The sequence below is a fragment of the Ostrinia furnacalis genome, unplaced genomic scaffold (genome assembly GCF_004193835.3).
Source record: "Ostrinia furnacalis isolate ACB-3 unplaced genomic scaffold, ASM419383v2 OfSCF7323, whole genome shotgun sequence".
NCBI lineage: Eukaryota > Metazoa > Arthropoda > Insecta > Lepidoptera > Crambidae > Ostrinia > Ostrinia furnacalis.
In genome coordinates, this window is record NW_021137562.1 from 39,755 (window position 1) to 61,109 (window position 21,355).

General features: G+C 42.8%; 2 protein-coding genes across 6 annotated transcripts in view; one reads left to right on the plus strand and one right to left on the minus strand.

Moving 5' to 3' along the window:
- LOC114363874 (RRP12-like protein) overlaps nt 1-13,838 on the plus strand; it is a 34,152-nt gene extending 20,314 nt beyond the window's left edge. For 2 of the 5 annotated variants that reach the window (XM_028319736.1, XM_028319734.1), the window contains 9 exons: nt 209-381; nt 1,765-1,976; nt 2,724-2,980; nt 3,738-3,973; nt 4,966-5,148; nt 5,630-5,694; nt 11,594-11,688; nt 12,746-12,886; nt 13,591-13,838. In XM_028319736.1, coding sequence (XP_028175537.1) covers nt 209-381; nt 1,765-1,976; nt 2,724-2,980; nt 3,738-3,973; nt 4,966-5,148; nt 5,630-5,694; nt 11,594-11,688; nt 12,746-12,886; nt 13,591-13,681 — 1,453 coding nt within the window. In that variant the 3' untranslated portion in view covers nt 13,682-13,838. Of the gene's footprint in view, nt 1-208; nt 382-1,764; nt 1,977-2,723; nt 2,981-3,737; nt 3,974-4,965; nt 5,149-5,629; nt 5,695-5,886; nt 6,054-7,128; nt 7,289-8,472; nt 8,614-9,346; nt 9,586-11,593; nt 11,689-12,745; nt 12,887-13,590 lie in introns of those variants that run through there. The other 3 variants (XM_028319738.1, XM_028319737.1, XM_028319735.1) reach the window with 3 other exon arrangements.
- A 4,725-nt stretch (nt 13,839-18,563) lies between these two features.
- Nucleotides 18,564-21,125, minus strand: LOC114363871 (ataxin-7). Its single transcript, XM_028319730.1, has one exon. The coding sequence runs from the start codon at nt 20,620-20,622 to the stop codon at nt 18,691-18,693; it is 1,932 nt and encodes a 643-aa protein (XP_028175531.1). The 5' UTR covers nt 20,623-21,125; the 3' UTR covers nt 18,564-18,690.
- Nucleotides 21,126-21,355: the final 230 nt, after the last annotated feature.

The following is a 21,355-nucleotide window of genomic DNA, read 5'->3' on the forward strand; positions in this document are numbered from 1 at the left end:
ACTAACTATCGTAACGCATGCACATCACTTATGTTACCGATGGCGATGGAGAATTTTTTACTTTTTATTGTATTTTTAAATATCTATTGCAATCTATTGTCTTTAAAATGTCTTTTTGACACTTTTGTAAAAATTGAGAAATCCATCAATCACAAATCACGTTATAAATAATANATTATTGTTATTAAAATACCACTCTTATCCTCAGATGCATAGAGCACCTAATCGCGTCGTCTCCCAACTTGAACGGCGAAAGCAAATTAATCCGCGGGGCTATAGCAGAGGCAGTTGTATGCACTCGCGACATCAACTCCAAGTGTCGGCAGTGTGCGTTCAACGTCATCACTTGCGCTGGAAACGTACTAAAAGAACGAGAAGACGGTGAGTGACGCAGAATGAACCTTATTTTCTGGCAATAGGGTACAGTATCGCAAGCAGTAGTGTGGACTCGAGACATCAACTCCAAGTGTCGTCAGTGCGCGTTCAACGTCATCACTTGCGCTGGAAACGTACTAAAAGAACGGGAAGAGCAACACTCACCGTGTTGCAAAATAAACCTTATTCTTTAGGACATACACCTCTACTGAGCGAAAACTATCAAGGAAACGCGATCTGTCTTTTTTCATCCAATCACTGTTATCTCTTGAGGTCAGACCATCGAGCTGGTGAACAGGCGCGAACCCAACTTTCTCTAAAAAGACATATCATAGCCACTCGAAAATCGACCAATTGCGAACACATGCAGTCTTTCGCGGAAGATTGTCTTAGATTTTTGAGATGACAGATTTTTTCCTGTGCGTCTTCTCACAACCCAAGCAGGTTTTTTGTCTCGAAGAGCTGGTAGGACCCCCAGACAAGGACACATGTGAAGGGTTTCCTTTCCTTTTTAAACGTTCAAAAGTGCCAAGTCTTGGTCATATTCATAATAGCATTTTAATTCATGTACCAGGCATGCAGTCCTTCGTGGAGATGCTTCTATCCGGTCTGTCGGCGCCGCTGCCGCGCGTTGTAAGCGCGACGCTCCGAGCCGTAGCGTCTGCTCTGTTCAACTTCTCTGAAGACATGGGCCTGGAGATCGTCCAGGGTCTGCTTAATGATCTGATGATGATGATGCCACTGTTTAACTTGGCCTGCTTTCTGTACCAGGCATTGCAGTCTTTCGTGGAAGAATGTCTTTAGATATTTGAAATGATAGGAGTTTATTCCTGCGTGTCTTCTTATTTCTGCGTGTCTTCTTAGGACCTGCATTATGAGGGCTATCGTTTTTATACTTAACAGTTGGCACCCCTGGCGATTGACAGGACCTTATTCTACAGTGGCGCCAATCTTGATGAGTGCAAATGCGATAGTCCTCCTACCACTTTAGCACTCTCCAGTTGGTGCCACTGTCTTCGCTACTAGCAAGTGACAGGACCTTACTCTACAGTGGCGCCATCTTGATCAGTGCAAATGCGATAGTCCTCCTACCACTTTAGCACTCACCAGTTGGTGCCACTGTCTTCGCTACTAGCAAGTGACAGGACCTTACTCTACAGTGGCGCAACTGGTGAGCGCTAAAACGATAGCCCTCATTATGTTGTCTCGAAGAACTGGTAGAACCATAGAGACATGTGGCCTTATAAGGGCTTCTTTTGTAGGGTTCCGTAGCCAAATGGCAAAAAACGGAACTCATAGATTTTTTAAGATGAATAAAAATTACTTTTTGGTACCAGGCATGCAGTCATTCGTGGAGATTCAGTAACAGTCTTTCATTTAATGTACCAGGCATGCAGTCATTCGTGGAGATGCTTCTATCCGGTCTGTCGGCGCCGCTGCCGCGAGTTGTAAGCGCGACCCTTCGAGCCGTGGCCTCTGCTCTGTTCAACTTCTCTGAAGACATGGGCCTGGAGATCGTCCAGGGTCTCCTGGAGAAGGTGGCGGAACAGATGCTGACGAATAATAGGGAGATCGTGGCCGCTGCTATGAGCTTCTTGAAGGTAAGTGGAAGTAGATGGAACTGGTGATTATAAAAATAAAAGTAATTGATATCAACTTGATTTTCCGTTACTTACGGAATGAAGCTTATTCGTGTGGAACAAATAGATTTCGCTAACTTTAAACATTCCGCTAGAGTAGGCACTATGATTTACGTTTTTTACTCACAAGGTGGATCGACGACCTCATAAAGGTAGCAGGAAGGCGCTGGATGCAGGCCGCCACCAAGCTACCATTGTGGAAATCATTGGGGGAGGCCTATATTCAGCAGCGCACGTCCTATGGCTGAAATGACGATGATGGTGATGATCGCAACTGTGTCAATGTCGGTATTCAACTGTTGTGGCAACCCACTCCCACCACAAGCATTATTTAGCTTAGCCGGAGAGGTTTACGGGAATGAACTACAAGTTACTTCTAATACTCTTTTATATATCCTGAATGCTTTGACTGAGTCTTTATTGTCATCCCACTTATTTCGTCGCATGAAAGTTTAATTTTTTTTTAAGATTATTAGCAATTTGTATTGCCCAAATTACTAATAGTCCCGTTTGCTAATAGTCCCGTTAGCCCCTCGTGTTAAGCTAAATGAGCTTGTGTTACGAGTGGGCTCACCACAATAGTCGAGCGGCGCGGTGGGATTTCCTCACCCATTGGTGAGGAACCGCTCGACAATTGAGGAGGATAGAAGCATTCCTCACCAATCTTGGCCTTTAAATTAAAAACCATCCCCTAACTTCCTCCACCAGGTATACACCAAAGTCCTCCCAACCGACGTGTTAGCAGGCAGCTTGCCCCTCATCTTCAAGACCCTCTCCTCAATGTCGGAAGACTGCAAGCGTCACTCCCGCTTGGAAATCGGGTACTTCCTCACTCGCATGATGAGGAAGTACGGAGCTGATACTATTGAGAAGCTGATCCCGCCGACTGATGACGTGTTCTTGAGGAGGCTAAGGAATATACGGAAGATGGACAATAGGAAGAAGAGGATGAAGGAGAATCAGAGGTTTGTGGTGATGATTTTATTGCCCTCAGAAAGCTGCTTCGGTTTTACTTTTCAAAGAAAAAAAAAACAAGTTTGAAACAATGACTAATACATGCAGAAGTAACTTTGTCTGAGTGTTCGTTTTCAGGCCAAACCTATAAATACCATCAGGTGAGATACAGGCCAAGAGCTTCCCTTCCTCGTTGTGGATTTTAAAAAAAATTTTTTTTCGTAGCTTGGAAAAAGATTCAAAAATACTTAAAATCTAATCCTGCACTATATTCTCTCTCTGTTTCTATAATTACAAAGATGTCAATAACTCGAGTCACGTCAAGACATATCTTTTTAATTTCATTTTGGCAAGAAATAGTAAAGTAGGTATTTCAGAATTCTAAAGCCACGTTCTAAACTTTCTAGACACATGATTCTATGATATTCAGAAATCTTCGCAAGCACAAACTAAAGCCTGGTCCGTGAGCACGTAGAATTTTGTCCAATGACCCCAAGCTACCCATCCTTATCGCTCGCGCGTAATTATGTTGCTGTCGCGCTCGCACACTCACTGCGGGCGCCCGTCGCACAGTCGCGACAACAATATAATTACGCGCGAGCGATAAAGATGGGTAGCTTGGGGTCATTGGACAAATTTCTACGTGCTCACGGACCAGGTATAACATACGCCAACTCATGAACTCATTTTAAGTTTTAACAGTAATTTATTTTAATAATTTTTACCCACACAATTTATCTAAACTTCCTCCACAATGTATTCTTACAGAGACCAATCGGACAACGACACAGACATGGAAATAAAGGGCACATCCAAGACCCTCGAGGACATCCTCAAGGATTCCGACTCGGAAATGGAGTTCCTGGACGAGGATGAGGAGCAGGACCGCAGGCCACGGCCCAAAGCCAAGGCCAAGGGCAAGAAGAGCAACCAGGCCTGGATCCAGGACGACCCGGAGAATATTGTGGATTTGGCTGATGTGTCTGCTGCTAGGAAGATCACTGGTAATAATAATTATGCTCTTTTTTTCTCTTTACTTAGAGTAGGCGCACACCGTTGATTTTTAGTTGGCCGATATTTGTGCCCGATTTTAAATTGTATGAAGAATCGGCCAAATCGAATCGGCGTAGTGTGCGCACTCCCATACATGCCCATACTGATCAACTGCCCGACTAAACTATCGACCGACGAAAAATCAACGGTGTGCGCCTACTCTTAAGGCTTCGTACTATTTGCACATATTATTATAGCCAGTTTCAAGAAAATTTTGATGTTTTCAACTTAAAAAATTGTTCGATGATATCCCCCTTTCCCCTTGAGTTTTAGCTATAGCAAATAACAATTGGTACTATAAAGAGATAGAATTTTACAATAGAAAGGATTTTGCACTTCTAGCACTAAAATTTTAACAGCTCTGAAATACTAACAGTATTCACAAACTATGAGCTCTCACAGTGCGTGTGGACGCACAGGGTGACACACGGACCAATCACAGAGCTCTACTCAACGCCGTGCGTTCGATTTTTTGCTTCACTTAAGCAAGCATCGTTTGTGAATACGGGCGTTAGTCATTTTTAAAGCTTGTTGCAGAATTTAGTTTAACTTAGCTCGCTTAAATTAGCTATTAACGCAGTTTCCCATAGTGTTTGTATAGTTTGCAGTTAGCACACAACTATGGAAATATGCAAGCTAATCTAATTTAGCTTATCTCTTGAATAATTCCACTTTGATTTATTGTCTAAAAGTTAAATAGTATAAGATCAGGGTTTCCCAAACTATGGATCGCGTCCCAGTGGTGGGTCGCGAGCGAACATTGAGTGGGCCCTGCCTGTAGAACGACACACCACCCTACCGATCTAACCGCTGGACAGCGGGCGAAATTTCCTATAGGTGGGTCCCGAGTTTGGGAACTTGTATTAGATGAGCCGTAGCCCAGACAACTTTGGGAACCACTGGTATAGATGAAATACTAAAACACCTATTTTTTTCTCTTCAGCAACGGACCCAGCGANTCCAGCGATAAAGAAGAAAGAAACCGAACTGAAACAGAAGAAGAAAGATGGCGGCTTCAAGACGGCTCCGGACGGACGGCTCATCATCGCCGATGACGGCTCCGGCGATGATGACGATTACGAGCCGAAGCCGAGCGGGGATATTGACACGGACACTGATGACACTGGTGAGTGTGCTTATCACCTGCTATTTAGCATTATTACTGTTTTTATTTCATCAGGATATAGTTACCTCTTAGTTTAAAAGTTTTAACGTTTTCTTTAGAATCAGTAATTGAAAGATAAAAAAATTTATAATTTTTTTAAAAAATCTCAGATCTTTTCTTCGAAAAAAATAGGTCGTTTCACCTATTTTCATAGGTGCACTTTATCTAGACTCACCCTGTATACAAAGACACAAACAGGGTCTTATCAGACGTGAATCTTTTTATTTTATGGCTATAACAAGATGTGCTTGGTTTAAAGTTAGGTTCGTTCGTAAACAGTTGGAATAATTTACTATCCCTTTATAAAAGACAAGCAAAATTATTTGTTAGATGGCGCTAGTAGTATATTCAAAGTACAAATAGCACTCCTATATCCCTATAATCTCTCATTTCAGTCTTTTAAAGATTTAAGTTACTCTTTCATACATATTTATTCTTCCAGACGACGAAGGCCCCTCCAAACCTTCTAAACTGGTCAAACCAGGCATGAAGAGGCGCTACGACGACATTCTTAGCATCAAGAGTGGCAGAAGCAACAGGAGTCGTGCATCCACTGTCACTGTGGCATCTAAATATAAGGCTGGAGGAAAGGGTATTCATAGGTCAGTGTTCATCATCATCATCATCGCCACGACATTCTCAGCATCAAGAGTGGTAGAAGCAACAGAAGTCGGGTGTCCACCGTCACCGTGGCTTCGNCCCAGCGATAAAGAAGAAAGAAACAGAACTGAAACAGAAGAAGAAAGATGGCGGCTTCAAGACTGCTCCGGACGGACGGCTCATCATCGCCGATGACGGCTCCGGCGACGATGACGACTACGAGCTGAAGCCGAGCGGGGATATTGACACGGACACTGATGATACTGGTGAGTATAAGATAAGATAAAAAAGTTAAAAGTTAAAGCTAAACCTTGCAAAGGCTGCAATATGGGAGGAATGACGACGGAGCTTGCCACCGAACTAGGTGTGAACCACGACCACTCTGCCAAAAGTACACTCTGGAACTTTCTCGACAAAAAAAAAGAGATTATTTAAAGTGTTCTAAACATTTTAGTTATTGTAAACTTTATCCTTTTTCTGCCACATTTAGATATCTCTTAGATGGAAAGGGATATTAAACAGTATTTTAATTCAAATGTAGTTATAAGACCTATTACCACAGAATAATAATAAGTACTACGTACAGAAGTTTTACTTCGCGAAGGTATTTAAAAAAATGTATGCTCAATGTCATTAACAATATGGTGTAATTTAGCTTGTCTCAAGAGTCAAGCAAGTTTGTCAGAAGTTTTGTTGACAAACGTCAGTGATCGGTACTGCGCCGAAGCTATAGGGCTGACTTCGGTAAAATGATGTGACGTGAGGTGCCAATCTGCAGAAAATGGCGGAGGAAATACATGATTTAGCATGAATTATCATGAATAATATTAACTACTTATTTACCTCTCAGTGTCTTGAGGCAACTTAAAAAAGTAAATTCTGTGTTTTTATTATTATTTAGGCAGTTAAATACTGCACAGTATTTAGTACACCATTTTCTTTTTTTTTTTCCATCATACACAAGAATACGCGTGCGTGAGTCAATGTTCGCTCGTAAGTGAGGCCTTGTCGAATAGTACTCTTGTAGGGGGCAATCGTGCGTGTTTTGTTTTCGATGTAAACTCGCGGAGATGAACAGGCCTGCTATTACTTATCGTTTTCATATCAAATTCATATATTTTAGTTTCTGATTCATTTAAAAATATCAATATTTAAAAAAAACGAGAAGTACCAGAACATCAACAATGTAGTTAATGAAATCCATAAATCAACCGAGTTTCCTCTTTCACAATAAAAAAATCTATGAGACTTGCATTTTGAGAGCTAATTAAAAGTATTTCAATTGATTAGTTGGTAGTGGGTAACAGCTACCTTGAATAATGACTATTTTTTTTTCCACAGACGACGAAGGCCCCTCCAAACCTTCTAAACTGGTCAAACCAGGCACGAAGAGGCGCTACGACGACATTCTCAGCATCAAGAGTGGCAGAAGCAATAGGAGTCGCGCGTCTACCGTCACCGTGGCTTCTAAATACAAAGCTGGTGGAAAGGGTATTCACAGGTAAGTGTTCTTCTTCATCATCATCATCATCATCGCTACGACGATATTCTCAGCATAAAGAGGGGCAGGAGCAATAGGAGTCGGGCGTCTACCGTCACTCTGGCTTCTAATTACAAAGCTGGTGGAAGGAAAGGGTATCCACAGGTCAGTGCCTTCATCATCATCATCATCGCTACGACGATATTCTCAGCATAAAGAGTGGCAGAAGCAATAGGAGTCGGGCGTCTACCGTCACCGTGGCTTCTAAATACAAAGCTGGAGGANTCATCTCTACAAATATATTCTCAGTATCAAGAGTGGTAGAAGCAACAGGAGTCGCGCGTCTACCGTCACCGTGGCCTCTAAATACAAAGCTGGAGGAAAGGGTATCCACAGGTCAGTGTCTTCATCATCATCATCACCAATAGCATCATCAGCGAGACGCTACGACATTCTCAGCATCAAGAGTGGCAGAAGCAACAGGAGTCGTGCATCCACTGTCACTGTGGCATCTAAATATAAGGCTGGAGGAAAGGGTATTCATAGGTCAGTGGTCATCACATACAAATCTAGCATTACGCTCAATAACTATTTATTAAGAAAATTACCGCGAGAAGCACGAGTGAACGCTAAAGGACGTCGCACATTTATCAACCCGGAAAGGGATCGGAACGGAACCGTATCAACTCGAGGCGGTCAGTATTCTTCGTATAAAACTCCATACTGCAACGCACACCTTATCCGCACCGTAACGTAAACGCCTCGCCTCGCTATTGACCGCGCGGAAGGCGATACGGTGTAATCTTTCCGAGTTGATAAGTCTGCTATGAGCTTCTAGTAAGCAACAATCATAGCGCCCTTTTACATTGCGACTTTCCAGTGATACAAACGCGGTGCAGCATCGATACAGTCGCAAAACGTCTACCTTTACTCACACGCGATACTAAAAGCAGCGATACAATCACGATGCAGTCGGGCGACTTCTTTCGTTCAATGTTTAAGCTTCCTATCGCCGTTCACTGAATAGGTTTAGCAATGGATTCTTATCGGAATCTAAACGAAACGGTGCTCAACTCTGAGACGAGCGAAATTACACCATATTGTTGACAATATTAAGTAGATATTTCTTTGAATAAGTAACTTTGCAAAGAAAGCCATTTGTGGGATTACGTTTGGTATTAAATATCCTTTAATTTTCCCTACAGGCCTCTCGGATCAGCCGCATCAGTGGCGTCCACAGTGGGCACAGAATACAAGTCTAAGAAGGCGAAAGGCGACATCAAGAAGAAAGGCAAGCACGACCCGTACGCGTATCTACCGCTGTCCAGGAAGAATTTGAATAAGAGGTAAATAAGTTAAAGAATACCATTTCCCGCTTTGTTCATCCAGGTTGCCAGTGTCACTTACAGCTGCCGGCGTCTCGACGCTTCATTCCATCGAGTTAGGTAGTCGATTCGTTTGTGTCTGACATGTGACATCTCTAGCCCATGGATATTAAGTCGTGAAACATAGTTTTTTTTGTAGCTGAGAGGCTGTCTAGTAGTATAATAGAGTCCTGCTAAAGCCTGGTCCGTGAGAACGTAGAATCCCGTCGCGCTCGCACACTCACTGCGGGCGTCCGTCGTACAGTCGCGGCAGCAATATAATTACGCGCGAGCGATAGGGATGGGTAGCTTGGGGTCATTGGACGGGATTCTACGTGCTCACGGACCAGGCTTTACCAGTTTCGATCTATTGTGAGCACCACTATATTACAATTTGCCCGAATGCTGCATCTACATATTATTAGGTGGTATAGTATATTTTAAAGGCGATATGTTTAGCTTTCGCTGGGCATAAAACATTTTCCCAATTAAAAAAAAGATATTTGCCCTAGTGTAAGCTGCGCTTGCGCATCATAGGATCGAAGTAATGATTGCATTTTTAACAGACTTCGAAAAGGAGGACCTACTCTTTTCTTCTAGCAGGTTCTCATCTCAATTCGGTTGTTAATAACCTAATATTTTATTTTGATTAATAATAACATAACCAACCTCTCTTTACCCGTATAACTGTTTTATAAAATCTTTTTATTTACAGGAAAAAGGCAGTAACAACGAAACAGTTCAAAGGAATAGTCAAGGCTAAAACAAAGGCTGGCAACAAAATAAAGTCTAAGAAGAAAGTGTAGAGCTTACGAGTTGTTTAGTTAATTATTGATCTAGTTTGTTTTTAATTTTCAATGAAATTAAACATTTTTTCACACTTTAATAGTCTACCGAGTGATTATTGCTTAATTTGCTTTGCAATATTCAAAAGTTTAACATATTTTAAATTACTTTTCGACCGACATCGCGACAGTAAAAAAAACTTACACAAAATAATAGGTAACATTATATTACTTAGGTTCAATCCTACATTTTTAGAGACGTTTGTCCCTAGCCCAGTGATTATAAGGGCTTAAACAAGCAGTGATGCTATAAATGCTAATCGAAATAATACAAAATAGTTTGGAGATTTCTAGATTATATTTTATTGACTGTGACTTAAAGTTATAATAAATAAATCTATCATAATTTGTCCACATTCGTATTTCATTTGTTTAATCCTGAATATGTAATATAATTTTTCTTTTGTTTCTAAGGCATCCTTCACACTAGTCGTCGTAATTTGTCGTTAGTTGCATATTCGACGCTACTACGCCAGTCATTTAAGCCCGTATTCACAAACGTTGCTTAAGTGAAGCAGAAAATCGAACGCACAGCGTTGAATAGAGCTCTGTGATTGGTTCGTGTGACACCCTGTGCGTCCACGCGCACTGTGAGACCTCATAGTAATGTTTGTGAATACGGGCGAGTTTAAAGAGAATTGGTGCGCCGCGTCGACGATGCGCAGGCGCTGGCGAGACGACGAAGAATTCTTCAAAAATATTTTCATGTTTGTGAACCTAGATTACCTTTATACTTTATATCCTTTAGTCTCCATTGCAAATTTATCAGAGACAAATAGAGGACTTGGCAATCTTGGCATACACTCCCCACAAGTGAAAGGATTTGCATAATGTCCTAGTGTGAACATTTAAAAATGACTCTACGCTTATGCAGTTCTGAATCTTAAAAAATAACAATACTTTTTTATTCACCTGATATATCATGCATTATTGTAAAATATTTTATAAATAATTTATAATTGAAAGACAGGTATTCAGACGACCTTGCGCCATAGGTGCATGCAAGTATAATTTCTCCTTGAGGCAAGATTTCTCTCAAGCTATAATGTTCCCCATTTCGAATCGTCATAAGACACAAATTGAGTTGGCAAAGTCTGNGCAAGACGCTATGATGACATATTTAGCATCAAGAGTGGCAGGAGCAATAGGAGTCGGGCGTCTACCGTCACCGTGGCTTTTAAATACAAAGCTGGTGGAAAGAGTATCCACAGGTCAGTGTCTTCATCATCATCATCACCAATAGCATCATCAGCGAGACGCTACGACATTCTCAGCATCAAGAGTGGTAGAAGCAATAGGAGTCGGGCGTCTACCGTCACCGTGGCTTCTAAATACAAGGCTGGAGGAAAGGGCATCCACAGGTGAGTGTCTTCATCATCATCATCATCGCTACGAAGATATTCTCAGCATCAAGAGTGGCAGGAGCAATAGAAGTCGGGTGTCCACCGTCACCGTGACTTCTAAATACAAGGCTGGGGGAAAGGGTATCCACAGGTTAGTGTCTTCATCATCATCATCAGCAAGACGCTATGATGACATACTCAGCATCAAGAGTGGCAGAAGCAATAGAAGTCGGGCGTCCACCGTCACCGTGGCTTCTAAATACAAGGCTGGAGGAAAGGGTATTCACAGGTCAGTGTCTTCATCATCATCATCACCAATAGCATCATCAGCGAGACGCTACGACATTCTCAGCATCAAGAGTGGTAGAAGCAACAGAAGTCAGGTGTCCACCATCACCGTGGCTTCTAAATACAAGGCTGGAGGAAAGGGTATTCACAGGTCAGTGTCTTCATCATCATCATCATCATCGCTACAAAGATATTCTCGGCATCAAGAGTGGTAGAAGCAACAGGAGTTGCGCGTCTACCGTCACCGTGGCTTCTAAATACAAAGCTGGAGGAAAGGGTATTCACAGGTGAGTGTCTTCATCATCATCATCATCATCAGCAAGACGCTATGATGACATACTTAGCATCAAGAGTGGCAGAAGCAATAGGAGTCGCGCGTCTACCGTCACCGTGGCTTCTAAATACAAGGCTGGAGGAAAGGGTATTCACAGGTAAGTGTCTTCATCATCATCATCACCAATAGCATCATCAGCGAGACGCTACGACATTCTTAGCATCAAGAGTGGCAGGAGCAATAGGAGTCGGGCGTCTACCGTCACCGTGGCTTCTAAATACAAAGCTGGAGGAAAGGGTATCCACAGGTTAGTGTCTTCATCATCATCATCATCGCTACGAAGATATTCTCAGCATCAAGAGTGGTAGAAGCAATAGGTGTCGGGCGTCTACCGTCACCGTGGCTTCTAAATACAAGGCTGGAGGAAAGGGTATTCACAGGTCAGTGTTTTTCATCAGTGACGGACTAAGGAGGGTAGGTTAGGGGGCCCCGGTTTGACATGCATAGAATAAAGTTCTTGCTTGACGGATATCGTATCGTATTAAGTTGAATATGCTGGTTCCTTCTTCACTAGAGACGAGGTTAGTAGTGGTGGGAGGGGTGACATGTGACGTAACAGAGCTGTGATAGATTACACTTGCACTATGTATAATAGTTGGACAACACTGAAGTGTCCCATACATGACGTTTACAGGAGGGCACTACTATCAATACTGGGTAATAACCCATCTATACTTATAATAAATCTGTAGAGAGGTCAATTCTGTACATGAAATATATTTTCAAAATAACTATCAGGGGGTGATTAGTGATCGATACTGATGCCAAAAATGCAATCAGTAAAATTTTTGTCTGTCTGTCTGTCTGTATGTTCCTTATAGAAACAAAAACTACTCGACGGATTTTAACGAAACTTGGTACAATTATTCTTCATACTCCTGGGCAGGTTATAGTATACTTAGGAATTCCCACGGGAACAGGAATTAGCGGGAAAATCCTTTTGTATGAAAAATCTTAACCGCTTAAGTTAGACGCTTGAAATTTGGCATGCAGGTACCTTAGTAAACTTAAAGCTTAGTTACAACAGGATATTGCAAAATTCCCACGGAAACGGGAGTTAGCGGGAAAAAACATTTGTATGAAAAAATCTAAACCGCGTAAGATAGATGAAGGGGGTAAAACGGGATCCACGCGTACGAAGTCGTGGGCGGCCGCTAGTACCTAATAAGTTCCGATTTTTGCCACTTGACGTTTCAGAATTGTTCGTAATATTAAAGCTTCACAGCATTTGTCGCAACAATAAATTAGTACTATGAACTTGTTTTTCAAGTATGTTTGGTGTTAAATACTATTTTTCCCTACAGGCCTCTCGGGTCAGCCGCATCAGTGGCGTCCACAGTGGGCACAGAGTACAAGTCTAAGAAGGCGAAAGGCGACATCAAGAAGAAAGGCAAGCACGACCCGTACGCGTATCTACCGCTGTCCAGGAAGAATTTGAATAAGAGGTAAATAAGTTAAATAACACCATTTCCCGCTTTGTTCATCCAGGTTGCCAGTGTCACTTACAGCTGCCGCGTCGCGACCTGTCGGTCCATCGAGTTTAGTAATCGATTCGTGTGTGTCTGACATGTGACATCTAGCCCATGGATATTAAGTCGTGAAACATAGTTTTTTTTGTAGCTGAGAGGCTGTCTAGTAGTATAATAGAGTCCTGCTAAAGCCTGGTCCGTGAGAACGTAGAATCCCGTCGCGCTCGCACACTCACTGCGGGCGTCCGTCGTACAGTCGCGGCAGCAACATAATTACGCGCGAGCGATAGGGATGGGTAGCTTGGGGTCATTGGACGGGATTCTACGTGCTCATGGACCAGGCTTTACCAGTTTCGATCTATTGTGAGCACCACTATATTACAATTTGCCCGAATGCTGCATCTACGTATTATTAGGTGGTGTAGTATATTTTAAAGGCGATATGTTTAGCTTTCGCTGGGCATAAAACATTTTCCCAATTAAAAAAAAGATATTTGCCCTAGTGTAAGCTGCGCTTGCGCATCATAGGATCGAAGTAATGATTACATTTTTAACAGACTTCGAAAAGGAGGACCTACTCTTTTCTTCTAGCAGGTTCTCATCTCAATTCGGTTGTTAATTATACATAACCAACCTCTCTTTACCCGTATAACTGTTTTATAAAATCTTTTTATTTACAGGAAAAAGGCAGTAACAACGAAACAGTTCAAAGGAATAGTCAAGGCTAAAACAAAGGCTGGCAACAAAATAAAGTCTAAGAAGAAAGTTTAGAGCTTAAGAGTTGTTTAGTTAATTATTATTCTAGTTTGCTTTTAATTTTCAATGAAATGAAACATATTTTCACACTTTAATAGTCTTCCGAGTGATTATTGCTTTGCAATATTCAAAAGTATTAGAATCTGCTTAAATAAAATAAAGTAAATTACTTTTTAACCAATAATAGTAAAAACAAAAACTTATACAAAGTAACAGGTAACATTATATTACTTAGGTTCAATCCTACATTTTTAGAGACATTTGTCCTTAGCCCAGTGATTATACGGGATTAAACAAGCAGTGATGCTATAAATGCTTATCGAAATAATACAAAATAGTCTGGAGATTCTAGATTATTATCTGATTGACTGTGACTTAAAGTTATAATAAATAAATCTATTATAATTTGTCAACATTCGTATTTCATTTGTTTAGTCCTTTATTATAAAAATTTTCTTTTGTTCTAAGGTCTAACTAAGGCATCCTTCACACTAGCGTCGTCGTAATTTGTCGTTAGTTGAATATTCGACGCTACTACGCCAGTCATTTAAGCCCGCATTCACAAACGATGCCTAAGTCGAGCAGAAAATCGAACGCACAGCGTTGAATAGAGCTCTGTGATTGGTTTGTGTGTCACCCTGTGCGTCCACCACGCGCACTGTGAGACCTCATAGTAATGTTTGTGAATACGGGCGAGTTTAAAGAGAATTGGTGCGCCGCGTCGACGATGCGTAGGCGCTGGCTGGCGAGACGACGACGAAAGACTTGTGTGGGGTCCCTAATCTTTTAGTATTCAGAATATTTTCATACTATCTCTAGATAACAATACTTTTATACCATAGATCCTTCAGTCTCCATTGCAAAAGCTGTCCGTCGCTAATTTACCAGAGACAAATGGAGGACTTGGCATATTCCCCACGAATGAAGGATTTGCATATTGTCCTAGTGTGAACATTTAAAAATGACTCTACGCTTATGCAGTTCTGTATCTTAAAAAATAGAATGTAATTTCTTATTCACCTGATATATCATGCATTATTGTAAAATATTTTATAAATAATTTATAATTGAAAGACAGGTATTCAGACGACCTTGCGCCATAGGTGCATGCAAGTATAATTTCTCCTTGAGGCAAGATTTCTCTCAAGCTATAATGTTCCCCATTTCGAATCGTCATAAGACACAAATTGAGTTGGTAAAGTCTGGTTCAAAGACAAATTATACGAGAATCTACAAATATAGGGGTGCCGTGTGTCTAGACAGACTTTATTGGCCGATAGTTTTGTCTCCTTCCAATTTGTATGAGGAAATCGGCCGATACCGAATCGTGTAATGTGCGCACTTTCATACATATTCATACTGACTCAGCCTGACTAAACTATCGGTCGACAAAGTCTGTGGTCTGCGGGGAGCCTTAGCTGATAAACGGAACCCTAATTGGTGCTTCACTCAAGATGGGACATCCAATTGATTCATTGCAGAAGAGGGGACCCTGGCGGCCACGGATATTAGATGCACCTTATCTAGTAGTACCTACCTATGACCTATACTACTCATGTAGAGATATGCATCGGCGAAGAGCTTGTAAACTTAGATAGATTAAAACAAAAAGACAAAATAAAATGAGTTCCTTGAGCTTTCACTTATTGTATTAACCTACACTTGCTTGCACAAGAAAAACGACTTACTTAATTTGCTAATGGTGGGTCAATTAATGCTAAAAACTTACAACTTTTTTAATGAACTTGAAAAACGAGAAAACGACCTTACTTAATTTGCTAATGATGGGTTAAAATTAGTGCTAAAAAATTCAAATTTCCTAAAGAACTTTGACTTTGAAAAATAGCCAGAAAGACAAATAAATCTACGGAATGATCTAGAGATACAACAGAACCTTAAAAAATAATGAGTAACACTGGCAAAAACACACCGAATCCGCTGCGATGACATAAACTTCGAAAAGTATAAAAATAGAAACAGGAAGACCGCTATATCCGTTGTTTTAGATTTCCGCAGAAAAAAGAAGTCTTACGAACTTCGCTCATTTTATGGTTCCTCGATACCTCTCGATGAGAAATCAAACAATATTCGTCAAGATTACTTTAAATAAAAATATACAGATGTAATACATAAGGAATTAACTGTCCTCTAGGTTTGTGTCTGGATTGTCTGGAAAAGATCGCTTCATAGCGATAATACTGCCTAAATTGTGCCATATCTTGTGGATTTCTTTATTTTCTTTTGTGATGTCCAATAGTTTAACAATCTTCTCTGTCAGGTCTCTTCAACTGAACCCGGAAAGTAGGTAAAATCTTGAAAATTATAATATAAATAAATAATTATTTCAGTACTAAAGTTTCTTATAACTAAAAACAAATTTAAAATTGAAAAGGATCAAGTCATGATCGTAGACATAGAAAGTTGATAAGGAAAAATCAAACAAAAATAAGATCATTAGACAGCATTTCGTCAATATTTAAGCCGGAATCCGGATCCACACCGGACGAGTTACCAGTTGTGATCGTGCGCGTTTCTTAGTAGAAAACTATTAAGTAGGTACTTAGAGAGATCAGTAGGAGTAAGCACATTTTCAAATATAAACTGCCTTCTGTACATGCCGAAAGGGACTTGATGTCGGTACTTTATTGAAATTAGGTCTTATAAAGACAATTTTAATGAATATGTTAGTTACTTGATACATGTATAAAATAAATTAAACCATCTGTACCCTAAACAATAGTTACAAGATGTACTGCGCCGGTTTTAAGTCTTTACTTACTTAATTGAGGAAATGTTAGTTATAATGAGTAACCTAGGTAAGTACCTACTTGAAGAAATAGGTACAGAATTGTACGGGTTACCTACACCATATCGAATTACAAATGATCGAAAATCAAAATATCGAACACGTTTCATCGAACGATCAACGATACGAACGATGCAAGGTTTGGGATTCGACTGCCGATGAATGTTAATCTAAGCAACGTAAATATTAAGCATTGAAACAATGCAGGTTACGTTAAACCATCTCTGAAACTTAAATACTTTAAAAAGAAAACTCTAACTTTGTCATAAAATAACTTTCGTTTTAATAGCCTGAAAAGTAGGCCACAGATAGGTAGTATACAGGACAGTAGGGTCAATGGAATGTGGTATAAAAATATCGTAAAGGTACTCTTGATCATCTCTAAAAATATCAAAATTTCACGGCTGCTAATAGCTTGTTGGCTCGCGGATCAATCTACAACGCAAGCTGTGGTTGCGGGTTCGATTCCCGCGACTAGGACGAACATATTCATACAAGATGTTTCTAGTACGTTACCTACGTGATATGAAATAATCATTTCAGCCATAGGACGTCCACTGCTGAACATAGGCCTCCCCCAATGGCCGGTTGTTGGTGGCGGCCTGCATCCAGCGCCTTTCTGCTATCTTAAGAGGTCGTCGGGCCACCTTGTGATGATAATGCATTTATTTAGGTTTACAAGCCCTGTCAGTTAGGAGGACACAGGAATGTGGTATGATGGTTGGAAGAATTTGTAGACTGCTACTGCTACTAAAAACTTCTACTAAACTTGTTTTTCCACTACGTGGGCGCTTGACAAATGTAGACGCTTTTGCGTCTTGTGGTGGACTACAAGTTTACCTATATCTGATTTTTTCTTACGGGAGATAAAAGCTAGGAAAAAGCTGGAAGCAAACATCACCTCTACAATATGCCCAGTCCACTGTCGAGAAAGACCAATTAGGTGATACAGAATTCACAGTGATACAGTACAGTCACCGTCAAATAGTTCGTGCACTCAAAGTGGGCAAAAAGTTGACAACACAACCTTATTTCAATGTAACAAACACGTTTTACGAACTTATTGGCTACTTTGGGTGTCACGAACTGTTTGACGCTGACTGTACATACAAGAGATTCCGAGTCGAGTGCATTATGAGCGCCAGTTCGTGGCCTAATAGAGTTTGACCAGTCTGACAAAAACTGTCGACTGCAACAATAAGCGACGAAGCGAAGCGATTGGCGATACCGAACCCAGCCACTGGTTTCCTGTGATGATGTACCATGTCGGATACAAAAATATCATCGTATGCGCGTCGCCTTAACTCGATATCAAGAAGGGCACAAAGACTAGCTGATACAGATTCAGTCATAGCAAAATTACGTCGCTAATAAAATAGGTAACGATCAGGTGAAGGTCCTGGGAAGAACCTGGATGCGGGCAGCGAAGGACCAGTCGTGTGGAAATCCGTGGTGGCCTTTGTCCAGCAGTGGACAGCTTGGACTGAAACAAAAATAGGTAGAGTTGAACAAATCGCCCTTTTAGAAGGACCATAACAACCAACCCCAGTCCCCATCATGTGAGTGAATTCTGAAAATAAACAAAAGATATTGATATGACAATTTATAGATTTTTAACATGTTTCAAGAAAAACAAAAATTACCACTAATAAAATAACAGTTGAATTGAATTAATAGACTATTGATTGCTATACTGAATGAACTTTTAGAAGTTTTAGAAGTAACTTTTAATAACAACTCGAAATTCTGAGGTTGTGAATAATTGAAACAAGCACTTAGTTATTGAGGTATTTGCCTTTATTTTCAAAAGGAGGCGTTTTACTATTACGGATAGACTTATTATATATATTTATTTATATTTTTACATGGAAATTTTCATCACATTAAATCATTATTAATCCTAGGCCATTTATCAGTATTCAATTCAGTATCAACAATGAGTAATATGTCATTTCGAAAAAATACAACCATTCTGTATAAGCTATTTTAATTTCCTTGACACGTACCGATTTTCGCATCGTCGAACGATTTTAAAAAAAATCTTACGAATAATATACAAAACAATACAAACATTAGTTCGCTTCGGTGAAAAAAAATGAGATTTTATAACATTAAATTCCACGGGATTCATTCGATCACATCCAACGTCCGATTCGATTCTTTACAGAAAAATAAATATACAAATTATGTGACTACACAACCGGTGATTGCTTATTGCTCAGCACTTCTCGTCGGCGAGGACGTCGAGGGAAAAGCCGAGATCGAGAACGGGCGCGGGCGCTCGCCGGGCCTTCGCCCTTCGGCGCTCCCCTAGTCCCGCGTGGCCGTTCAGCGCGTGCCGCACCTCGGGCCCGAACAGTTCGCTCAGCGCCTGTTGCACCTTACCCCCACCGTTACTACACGTCACTATAAGTTTTCTCACTTCGGGCTTGTTCGTTTTACTAGCGTTCATGTGCACGGTTTTTAGAGACAACGCGTTCTGGTTATAGTAGTAGCTGTTCGACGCGGGCGCCTTGCACGAGCGGGACAGCGAGGACTTGATGTTGCTGCGGACGGTCGCGAACTTCTTGCCAAGCGTGACGGCGCCGCCCGCGTGCGACGCGTTGAACGTGCACAGCGCCAGCGGCCGCGGGCACGCCGCGTACCAGCACACGTCGCCCGGCACCAGCGGCGGCGGCGCCTCGTCCGGCGGCGGCTCCGGCGACGCGGCCGGCACCGGCGCCGGCATCTCCGCCGGCAACTCCGCGTCGTCCGGCATCAGGAACTGGTCCGGCAGCGGCTGGCTGAGCAGCGACGTGATGCCGGTGGTGTCGGGCAGCGCCGCCGTGGGGTCGGCCAGCAGGCTCTCGTAGATGTGCTCGACCTGCTGCTGCTCCGTGAAGCCGTTGAAGCCGAGGTCGATGGGCGCGCTGACGAGGAGCGGCGGCGGCGGCGGGTGGAGCACGGGCGGCGGCGGCGGCGGCGCGGCGGCGGCGTCGCGCGAGGCGCGGTGCTCGGCCAGCAGCTGGTCGAAGGGCTTGGCGCGGCCCTCGACCGTCCGCCGCAGCGACAGCGCGTGCGCCTTGCACGTGAGCGAGCGCGTGCACGGCTTCGGGTTCTCGGCGGTGACCACGCCGCAGTGCTTGTTCGGGTCGTACTCTCGGAGGTTGAACTTCGTTTTGCTCGTCTTCGACCGCGACGTCGACTTCGTGGACGGCGTCGTCGGCGTCGGCTTCGGCGGGGGCGCGCTCACGACCGGCTCCACCACCGGAGGCAGCATCGGTGAGGTGTTCGCAAACTGAATATTAGAAAGATCAGTCTCTGGTATCGTGTAGGCAGATAATGTCGAAGGATGAACGGTCGGATACAAATCCTGGGGTAACACAGGCTCGGTGGTATGGGGGAAGTTTATATCGGACATGTTGCTGATGTCTTGCATTATGTTTTTCCAGTCAGTCGAATTGGCGATGTCGTCGGCGCTCGATATGCCCTCGAATTTCATGATTGTGATTATGTCATCTGTGATGTTTTCTCCAAGAGGGAGGTCTTCAGTGTCCTGTATGCTGACCACGGGGAGCTCCCCCGACTCCACGCACACCTGGACCTCCCCGGTGACTCCGGACGATGGCCCCGCCTCCTCCAGGTACTGCATTTCGGGTTGGGGGAGCACCACCCTCGAAATTGGGGCCGTTGCAGTGTGCACAGGGGACGTTTCCATCTTGACTGGATGTAGGTCAACGGGGATAGGTGGGGGCGCTTCCTTTTTATGCCGACTTCTGCTTTTGACTGTGGTGACGGGCGGCGGCGGCGGGAGGATGGGCTCGGCGCCGGAGTGCGAGTCGAGCAGGTGTCGGTAGGCCGCGCTGCACTTCACTGTCACTCCGCACATGTGGCACACGGCCGCGTTGAGGCTGTCCATCTGCGGAAAGAGTCCGTGCAGGCTCATGGTGTCGCGCTTGAGGCGGTTGATGCCCGCGCGGCGGTAGCGCGCCGGCTTGTAGGGCGCCGCGTCCAGACGCCGCGACGCGCCGCCCTTGGGCTCCGGCGCCGCCGCCTCCTCATCGCGCCGCGGCGACAGGTGCCCTATCTCACTGACCCACAGATCCCACGGCTTCTCATTGCACTTGACGGGACTCACTATTTTCGCCGCGAAAGGAAACTCGCCGGACATATTTCAGCTTTGCCGTGATCCGATCCGTGTAACCCCCTCACGGGAGCCCAGCCATAGCGGGCCGCTGGAACCACCTCGCACGCTGATAGGTTATTATCCCATATCTGTCGGAGACGTGCTCGTCGGCCCCCGTTTGAGCTCACATTTTAACCTTATTGTTTACTTCATTATTTACACTCACTTTCCTGTAACGTGTTATGATTGTTTTAGCTTTTATATTTACAGGGACAGATGATCTATCTCACTGACAGCTGATTATGCAGATTGCAAGTTTTTCAACACCAAAGGACACTTCCATCTGTCGATGTTCGCTTCCAATGCACTCTTCGAGTCTTGTTTATTAGAAACTAATATTAAATCAGCTTTATTTAATTGATATTAAACTCGTTTTACACAAATGAAATGTCCAAAATTTCTGTTTGGTTGGTTGTAATTTACTATAGAAAGCATCAACACTTTTTTGAGTATTTGTAAGGACCGATTTGCTCTATGGTCATTCATTTGTGAATGACTTGTGACGTGCCGTGATGACTGAAGAGTGAAGCAAAGACCTCGTTGTATAGATGAACCACGCTGAACTGTCCCACCAAACTCAATGACAGGGGGGCGCTACCATCGTTCAACTATATGGTTTCCAACATGACTAAAATCTGAACCAGCGATCCGGTATTGACGGTGGCGCCCCACTGTCAATGTCATCGACAGGACAGTCCAGTATTTTGGAACTATACGC